This window comes from Trichechus manatus, unplaced genomic scaffold, assembly GCF_000243295.1.
Source record: "Trichechus manatus latirostris isolate Lorelei unplaced genomic scaffold, TriManLat1.0 scaffold00222, whole genome shotgun sequence".
NCBI lineage: Eukaryota > Metazoa > Chordata > Mammalia > Sirenia > Trichechidae > Trichechus > Trichechus manatus.
Genome location: NW_004444158.1, coordinates 3,013,821 through 3,023,456, shown reverse-complemented (window position 1 = coordinate 3,023,456; position 9,636 = coordinate 3,013,821). Strand labels below are relative to the sequence as shown.

General features: G+C 35.8%; 1 protein-coding gene across 1 annotated transcript in view; it reads left to right on the top strand.

Moving 5' to 3' along the window:
* Nucleotides 1-9,636, top strand: part of SMCHD1 (structural maintenance of chromosomes flexible hinge domain containing 1) — a 140,084-nt gene that overhangs the window by 38,856 nt on the left and 91,592 nt on the right. Inside the window, exons 12-18 of the mRNA XM_023742898.1 lie at nucleotides 119-313; nucleotides 1,647-1,760; nucleotides 2,327-2,433; nucleotides 3,150-3,232; nucleotides 3,395-3,508; nucleotides 7,244-7,321; nucleotides 7,401-7,520. Coding sequence (XP_023598666.1) covers nucleotides 119-313; nucleotides 1,647-1,760; nucleotides 2,327-2,433; nucleotides 3,150-3,232; nucleotides 3,395-3,508; nucleotides 7,244-7,321; nucleotides 7,401-7,520 — 811 coding nt within the window. The remainder of the gene's footprint in view (nucleotides 1-118; nucleotides 314-1,646; nucleotides 1,761-2,326; nucleotides 2,434-3,149; nucleotides 3,233-3,394; nucleotides 3,509-7,243; nucleotides 7,322-7,400; nucleotides 7,521-9,636) is intronic.

The following is a 9,636-nucleotide window of genomic DNA, read 5'->3' as shown; positions in this document are numbered from 1 at the left end:
ATTTTTTTATTAGGTTTTCTGAGCTGTGGTATGTGGTGGGGAAAATTGAATGAATAATAAATGTCTGGTTACATTTGTTTACTATATTACTTATATGGAAAATTTAAAAATTTTATAGGAACAGCGAATGAAAATTGACAGAGAATTTGCTTTATGGCTGAAGGACTGTCATGAAAAATATGACAAACAGATAAAATTTACACTCTTTAAAGGAATAATTACACGTCCTGATCTCCCCTCTAAAAGGCAGGGCCCCTGGGCCACGTACTCAGCCATAGAATGGGATGGAAAAATATACAAAGCAGGACAGCTGGTAGGTTTAATTTATTTTTCAATTTAATTTTTACTGGAATTTGAAACTAAATTTGATGTGTTAGAATTTAGCCTAAAAATAAAAATAATGTGTGTATTGGCTCCTTAGAAAAAAATGAATTAAGTGGTTTTAATTACATAATTTATTATAACTTAAAAAAAAACTCGTATTGGTAAGAGCTCAGTTAGCGAGGTTTTTATTATTTCTTGGAATAAACTTTACTCACATGTTCTCTTATTTTTTTTAATGTGACATGAAGTAATGATTTTTCAGCAAATATTTATTGAACAACTATTGCATGTAAGTTACTGTGCCTTTTCAGTAACAGTAGAGTTCTAGAAATGTGCTTTATCCTTAGGCATATTATAGTTTAAAAACGGAGATAACATAAGCACAAGTAATAATAGATCTGAAGGGGATAGTTGCTGTGAAAGACAGGGTGAATAGTGCTTTGAGGGACTAGAAGGAGAATTTTGTTACTTTGGATGGTGATAGGGTCTGGGAGAAGACAGCACATCCTGAAACACTTGGGAAGAAGTGGCATTTGCTGTGGGCCTTGAAAGTGGAGTGGCTCAGTTTACACAGATAATTAGAAAGGTGGAAGGCGGCTGTTCTCTCCATTAATGTGAGACTCACCATCATGTCTTCAAAGCCATGGAATTGGATGAGATCATTCAGGAGTAGTGAGTGTAGCTAGAGAAAGGCCAAGGACTGAACCTGGGGTCTTCCCAACATTTACAGGTTAGAATGAAAAGCATGAGCTGGCAAAGGATACCAAGAGGTATAAGCTGGTGAGATTGAGGGAAACAGCAGCAGTAGAGTCAGGTTCTCATTGGTATAAGTATAAACTCATAGTTTTTGTTGGAAATTTCTGAATTGGATTAATGGAAGTTATTATTAAACTTTTCAAGCTGAGAAAGAAAATGAAATCTCACAGGCAAGTTTTGAACTGATTTATTTGAAAGAAATGTTAACTTGCTACAGTTTCTAAATGAGTGTTCTTAGTCTGAGAGCTAGAGATTTTATGGGGAAAAAAAGATTTGAGGTACTTTGGGATTCACAGTAATTGAAAGCGTTCTGGACCTAGTAACACATGCTTAGCTATGACATTTTTGTGTGATGCCCAGCCGTTGTATCTTTATGAAGATGTGGTAAGTGGAGACCGTCACAAATATTATTTTCTTAGAATATTAGAATGCAGTTTTTATTAGTTTTTCTAATTATTGATACTAAGAGTTTTTTATATAGGAAATAATTCTGTGAAATGATTATTAATATTAAATCTATTTCTGTTACTAAAATAATAAAGCTTTTTTTTTTAACTAAATATTAGGTTAAGACAATCAAGACACTTCCCCTCTTTTATGGAAGCATAGTAAGATTTTTTCTTCATGGCGATCATGATGGAGAAGTATATGCTACAGGAGGAGAGGTTCAAATTGCAATGGTAAGACAGCAAGTCATAAAAAACATTTATTGAAAGTCTCTGGGTGCTACTTACTTTTGTTTAAATATTTAAATAAACAGTATTTCAGATTTTGCTTGTATTTGGTTTTTCTTTTGGATACAGTGGTTGTGGTTTTGGCATGTCTTTAGTAATCTGTAGAATTTAACATCTGTATGCCCAGTGTTTTATAAACATACATACATTATTGCTGCTTATCACAGTAATTTTGTAAAGAATGCATTTTCTCAAGAGCGCACAAGCAAGTAAACACTTGAAGCCAGAACTCTATCTCAAGAATGAGTAGCTCCAAAACTGTGGTAGTTTTTTTTTTCCCCTTATGCTACACTCTGTTAATATTTAGATAGTCTATTATTAGGCCTAAGGAGGTGACATGGTATGCTGAAATAAACACTGTGGGATAATGTAGAACAATCTAATGTGATTTATATACTTAATTAAGGTAAAATATATTTCTTTGGAAGAAACAAAAACTAATGTTTCTATTGCAGCTAAATTTGAGTAGTTTTCTTTGAAATAATTGGTATAAATTTATTTTATTTGCTCAGGAACCTCAAGCATTGTATGATGAAATAAAAACTGTACCAATTGCAAAACTGGATAGGACAGTTGCTGAGAAGGCTGTAAAAAAATATGTAGAAGACGAAATGGCAAGGTAAGCCGCATTTTAAGATGAATGACAAAAATAACAAAGGTGAATCATAATGCTTTTAGGTAGTCTTGTGTGTGTTGTTTTACCTTATGCTAGGCCATTTGTAGTCTTAGATATTATAAATGTTGTAATGAACTTCTCAGCATAAAAAAAAAAATTGACAGCCTAGTTATTACAAAAAATTTGTAGAAAAAGTAGGAAATTTCATATATGTAAAGTGTTGCTCTTTAAGCACTATCTTAAGGCATTTTAAAAAAAGAAACGATTTGACTTGTGATTAGAAGAAAATTGTTATAACTACAAGAGATAAAGATTAGTACAAAAACAAGTAAAAGGGAATAGAAGCAAAGCTCTGTTGGCTCTTCTGCTTGTCTAGCTAATGAGTGGTCATTTTGATTCTTACTGAATTTCACTGATAATTCTTTTATTCTTAGAGCTCATACTGTCTCCCAAAAGTAACTTGTACTATAAATGAATAGAAAAAACAACAAAAGATTGGAAATTCCTGGCTGTTAACACCAAGAGGTTTTATCTTACATTTTCAGTAGCTACAGGGATAGTTAAGTAGGAAAAATTTTAGATGAAATTTTAGAATTCCAGTTTTAACCTTTCAGAATATATCAGAAAAACATTTTTAAGACTTCACTAACTTGTATTTTTCTAATTAAGACCATAATTAACATACTTTGTGATACATTAATATGCTGTTTTCATAATAGGCTCCCCGATAGATTGTCAGTAACTTGGCCTGAAGGAGATGAATTACTGCCAAATGAGATCAGGCCTGCTGGAACCCCTATTGGTATGTTTTGCTTTTTTCCCCCTATTACTAAAATAATGCTTTTCTTGTGTCTTACCTTTCCAGTATATAAAAGACCAGAAAAAGTTAAAATGTAATGTCAAGACCTAGTATATTCTTTGGGTATAATGAAAATACTTTTCCCTTTAAATTTTGGACTAATAGGTGCATTAAGAATTGAAATACTGAATAAAAAAGGGGAAGCAATGCAAAAGCTTCCAGGAACGAGTCATGGAGGATCAAAGAAACTCCTGGTTGAGCTCAAAGTTATATTACACTGTAAGTATACAAGCCAATTTAGATCTTTAATATTGTCCTTAAATGTATAGTACAAGTTTAAATATCTTCATGTAATTATTGATGACCTAGCAATCTTAGACACTCTTACGTTGATGTCTTCGTTTCCTAGGGCAGCTGTAAGAAAATATTAAGTGGGTGTTTTTTTTTTTTTTCATTATTATTGTACTTTAGATGGTTTGCAGAGCAAAGTAGTTTCTCATTAGATAATTAATACAGATATTGTTTTGTGACATCGGTTGCCAACCCCATGACACGTTAACACCCTCCCCTTCTTGACCTTGGGTTCTGCATTACCAGCTTTCCTGTCCCCTCCTGCTTTCTAGTCCTTATCTCTGGGCTGCCGTACCCATTTAGTCTTGTTTTATTTTTTGAGCCTATCTAATCTTTGATGGAAGGGTGAACCTCAGGAGTGACTTCATTACTGAGCTATAAGGGTGTCTGGGGGCCGTACTCTTGGCGTTTCTGTGGTCTCTGTCAGACCAGTAAGTCTGGTCTTTCTTGTGAGTTAGAATTTTGTTATACATTATTCTGCTGGTCTGTCTGGGACTCTCTGTTGTGATCCCTGTCAGAGCAGTTGCTGGTGGTAGCCAGGCACTATCTAGTTGTGCTGGACTCAGTCTGGTGGAGGCTGTGGTAGATACGGTCCATTAGTCCTTCGGACTAATCTTTCCCCTGTGTCTTTGGTTTTCTTCATTCTCCTTTGCTCCAGACGGAGTGGGACCAGTGGAGTATCTTAGATGGCTGCTCACAAGCTTTTAAGACCCCAGACACTACTCATCAAAGTAGAATGTGGAAAATTTTCTTTATGAGCCATGTTATGCCAGTTGAGCTAGATGTCCCCTGAGACCATTCTCCCCAGTCCTCAGCCAAGTAATTCTGTCCCTCATGGAGTTTGGAAGTGTCTATGAAGCTTCTGTGACCTTGCCTTGGTCAAGTTGTGTTGACTTCCCCAGTATTGTGTGCTGTCTGAACCTTCACCAAAGTTACCACTTACAATTGTATCTCTAAAAACAGCTGTTTTCTTATGTGATTGTAATTGATGTATCGCAGTAATTCCTTGCTGTCATCTAATACCCACCACAGCTCAAATTTGTCTGATTTTCTAAAATCATATCATTTTATGGTTGTTTTTTTGGGAATCAGGCACATGCGTTGCATTTAGTTGTTATGTGTCTTCTTCAGTCTCTCGTTTCATAGCAGAGCCCGCTCTTCCTTTTTCCCATGCCACTAATTTGTTGACAAAACCCAATCACTTGTTCCGGAAGTTTTTCTTGTGATGTCATTTCACTTGTTCCACTCTTATTTCTGTTTCTTGAAGCCTGGGAGCTTGTTTCTTAAAAACTTGATTAGATTTAGGTCTACCTCTTTTTTTCCCCTAAAGAAAGACTCAACATTCATAGATAATCAAGAGGCACATTGTCTAACTGTCCTACTTTTAGTGACACTAGGATGGATTTCCTGGGTGGCGCAAACATTTAAGTGCTCAATTGCTTCTGAAAGGTCACAGCCTTAAAAACCCTATGGAGCAGTTCTACTCTGCACACATGGGGTCACCATGAGTTGGAGTCGACTTGAGGCCAGCAACAGGATGGATTAGTGAATTCAGTTGGTAATGTGATCCCTCGTTTATAAAGTCCCCCCACTCACCCATTATGTAATGGTTTCATCCATTAATGATGTTTGCCTGAATCAGTTACCTTATTCCAAAAAAGAACCCAGACCCTGTGCAATCAAGTCAGTTCTGACTCATAGCGACCCCATGTGTTAAAGAGTAACACTGCTCCATAGGGTTTTCTTGGCTGTAACCTCTAAGGAAGCAGGTCGCCAGTACTTTTTTTTTCAGGCGCTGCTGGGGGGACTTGAACCACCAAACTTTCAGTTAGTAGTCAAGTGCACGCTGTTTGCGCCACCCAGGGGCCTATAGTTATTGGGGGATGTAAAATGCTAATTTTTCTAATGCTTTCATTCCTTACAAATTTATTGTCTAGAATTTGTCTATGAAGAGATTTCCTTTATCAGCTAGGTTTATTTGGTTACTCTGAAACACCACTTTTACGGGATAGGCAGTATAAAGACATAATTTTTTTTCTTTAATTGCAGAGGTCAGAGTTAGGAATTAGTGCTGTACAGTAATGACCTGTACAGGTTTTATTTTTTCACTGCTGTTGTGAACTGATGGGATTTTATATATTTAAAGTGCTTCTTTCTTTTTGATGCTCTTGTGTCCTCTTGATATGACCCTCTCTCACTGATAGCTTTCTGCCTGAAGATATCCTAGACTCTTCTTGTACACGTTTCACCCCAGACCTGGATTCAGCCATTCTTCCTGGTTCCTTTCAAGGGGAATGGTATTTAGAGACCACATCTCAGTGTTTAGGGTATTTTTTGCCATTGAGTGAAATTGCTTTTAGGCTTTTTCATTTGACATCTACCCCGTTGCCATCGAGTGGATTCTGACTCATAGTGACCCTATAAGACAGAGTAGAACTGCCCCGTAGGGTTTCTAAAGAGCAACTGGTGGATTCAAACTGCCAGCCTTTTGATTAGTAGCCAAGTTCTTAACCGCTGTGCCACCAGGGCTCCAAAAAATGCCGTCAAGTCTGACTCAGAGTGACCCTATAGGACATTTGACAGCTAGGAATGTATACTTTTGACAAAGAAAAGAAAACCTGAACTCATACTACTATTTTGGGTTTTTGCCTAACCACTTAGATTTTATACTTGTATTTTTTTCTTTTTTATGTTGAAAATCTTGATTCCTAACAATATCAAGAATTGCTTTATCCTGAAGTACGTAGTTTCAGAATAACAATGCTAATAGTGTACTTAGCAATGCCAATACTATTGAAATAGATTTGACTTCTTTGCAGCACTGTTTGTCTTTAAAATATATTTCTCAGTGTTTAAATAGTAAAATATTCTTTATTCTAAAGTTACTTGAAATAATTATCTTTTTGTCTATGGGGTCATGTCACCTGCTTGATCTGAGTTGTGATTTTGTTTATGAATTGCCCTTATTTTAATTCCATTTTTTAAATATTTAAATTAGTCACATAATTCCAAAGCTTAAAATATATAAGAAGGAATATTTCAGAGAAGTCATGTTATCGCCTGTATTCTGTTTTCTTCTTCCCTGTTTAGCTAGTAATTTTATTAGTTTTCGGCTTACCTTTTCAGTGATTCATTTTTGCAGCATAAACAGGAAGAGATAGTTCATCTTTTTTTCCTTTACTTACACAACGTTAGCAACACACACACACATAAAACCCATTATTCTACTCCTTGCTCTTTTAACAGTAAAGCTTGGAGATTGCTCTATATTAATAAACTATGCTATTTAAATATTGAAGAAAACTTTTTTTTCAAATTGTGGTGAAAATATACATAATAAATATGCCACCTCAATTGAAGAAAACTTTTAAAGTGACTTAATATCAAATGAAAATGCTCTTTTTATTAAATTTTTTTGTTTTTACCACTAAGTTTATTTACAGATACATTTTCAAGAATTGAGATAAAGGGATTTAATCAGATGGATGAGTAAAATTTCATTACTGTTGCTTACTTGCATAAGATAGCATTAGATCTTTTAAAGCTTCAAAAGAATTTTTTGAATGTAGAGAAAATAAAGATTTGATATCAGTGTGACATTTCACATTCATGTTTTAAACTCAGTTTCTCAAGGGATAAATCTCTCTTTCTTTTTTTATTAAGCTTCAAGTGGAAATAAAGAAATAATTTCACATATTAGTCAACATGGAGGAAAGTGGCCTTACTGGTTTAAAAAAATGGGTGAGTTATTATTCTGAATGTTAAAAATTATATTAGTATTATGTTGACTTGATTTTTAATTTCTTGTTAATTTATCCAGAAAATATTCAAAAATTGGGGAATTATACATTGAAATTACAAGTTGTGTTGAATGAAAGTAATGCAGACACTTATGCAGGAAGACCACTACCATCTAAAGCAATTAAATTTTCTGTTAAAGGTAAGCAAAACAATATATAATTATATATGCTAAAGATGGCATTTTAAATCCTGGGGGGAAAAATAGATAATTCAGTAAAAGATGTTTTAACAATTGGGTAACTATATTGATCTCAAAATAGCATTATAATTCCACTTGATAATCATAGTCCCTCTGAATTTTGAAGGCAGTGCATCATAGTTTTCTAGCTTCCATTGTTGCTGGTAAAGTCTGAACCTGTACTGATTCCTGATCCTTTGTATGTGACCTACCCTCAGATGACCAGGCATCGGTGGAATCTTTTCTTTGTCCTCAAAAAAAAAAAAAAACCAAAAAAACACCCCGCTGCTGTCAAGTCAATTCTGACTCATAGCAACCCTATAGGACAGAGTGGAACCACCCCATACAGTTTCTAAGGTGCACCTGGTGGATTCGAACTGCCGACCTTTTAGTTAGCATTCATTGCTTTTAATCACTACACCACCGGGGTTTCCTCTTTGTCCTCAGGTTCTGAAATTTTAAATTGTATGAATTGGTGTGGGTCTGTTTTCATTCAGTTGTTGGATACTTTGTATGCCCTTTTAATCTGGAAACTCCCATTTTATTTTTTAGGAATTTTTCTTGAATTACCTTGATTTCCTATTCTTTGTTCTCTAATTCTGAAACATCTGTTGTTGAGATGTTGGACCCCCTTGCATGGCGTACTGTGATGGTTAATGTTATGTGTCTGCTTGGCTAGGCTATGATTCTCAGTGGTTTGGCAGACACTATGTATTCACTTTCCATTTTGTGATCTGATGAGCAGCCAATCAGTTAAAAGGGGAGTTTCCTTGGAAGTGTAGCCTGCCTTCAGTATATAAACGAATGTTCTGGCAAAGCTTGCTCTCTCTCAACCCTGGACTCTTCTTGTTGCTTGACCTCTGGTTCTTGGAACATAAGCCTGCAGAAGTCTTCAGCTTGCCGCCTGACCTGCAGATTTTGGATTCACCAGCCCCCACAACCCCATGAGCCAGCAGTCACCTCTAGCCTGCTCCCTGACCCGCAGATTTTTGGTTCGTCAGCCTCTGCATCTGTGTGAGCCAGCAGAAACCTTCAGCCTGCTGCCTGACCTGCAGGTTTGGGACTTGCCAGTCCCCAAAACTGTGTGAGCCATTTCCTTGAAGTAAATCTCTGTCTATAGATATACGCTTCACTGGTTTTGCTCCTCTAGAGAACCTAGACTAAGACATGTACTAATTTACTTTTCTCTCCTTTCTATCTCTTGGTTTTATTTTTCTACTTTATTTCCTTAACTTGATGTTCCAGATTTTCTACTCTGTTTTTCCTTTCTGCTACATCTGTTTTAGTAGTACTGTGTCCCTTAGTCCATAGACTTAGTCTTTTAACTTCCTCAGAGAATAAGCCTTCATTCAGTTGATTGCTGATGATGAAGAAGACAGGTACTGGCTATATGCAGGGAGGGATGGGGATCTGGAGAACTGTTTCTTAAACAGCCTCCAACGAGTCCTCCAGTTTTCATTCCAACTTGATACAACCATTTCTGAGACTTTTGAGTGTCCTAGATTGTGAATAGAAGAAGAATTTAAAGTTGGCAATGATTTCATTCTACTTGGATCAGTAATCAACGTCCATGGAGGCAGCAGTCAAGAAATCAAATAACATATTGCATTGGGCAAATCTGCTGCAAAAGACCTCTTTAAAGATTTTTGTTGTTGTTGTTTATCTTTTTTTTTGGGGGGGGGGTGAAAATATACACAACAAAGCACACACTTGTTCATCAGTTTCTGCGTGTATAGATCAGTGCCACGGCTTACAGTCTTCACATTGTGTCACCTTCTCATCATCTACCCGTATTGTTTCACCAGTGTTAACTTTTTACTCTCTATTCCTCTTAAAGTTCTAAGTAATGATTAGAGTACTTTTAGCTTTAGAGTTACTGTCATCAATTTGATTGCATGTATATAATTCTTTAAAAGGATGAAATTTTCAAGGCGGGCATTCTTTATTAATTGAGTTACACTGTTTTGTTTACAGGTGGCTTCATGGGATAGTTTCAGTTTAAGGTTTAAAGATTATTTGAAGACAATAGATTCGGGTGTTCCCTCAGTCTCAATGTGCCTAGTAAGTTTGCTTTCAT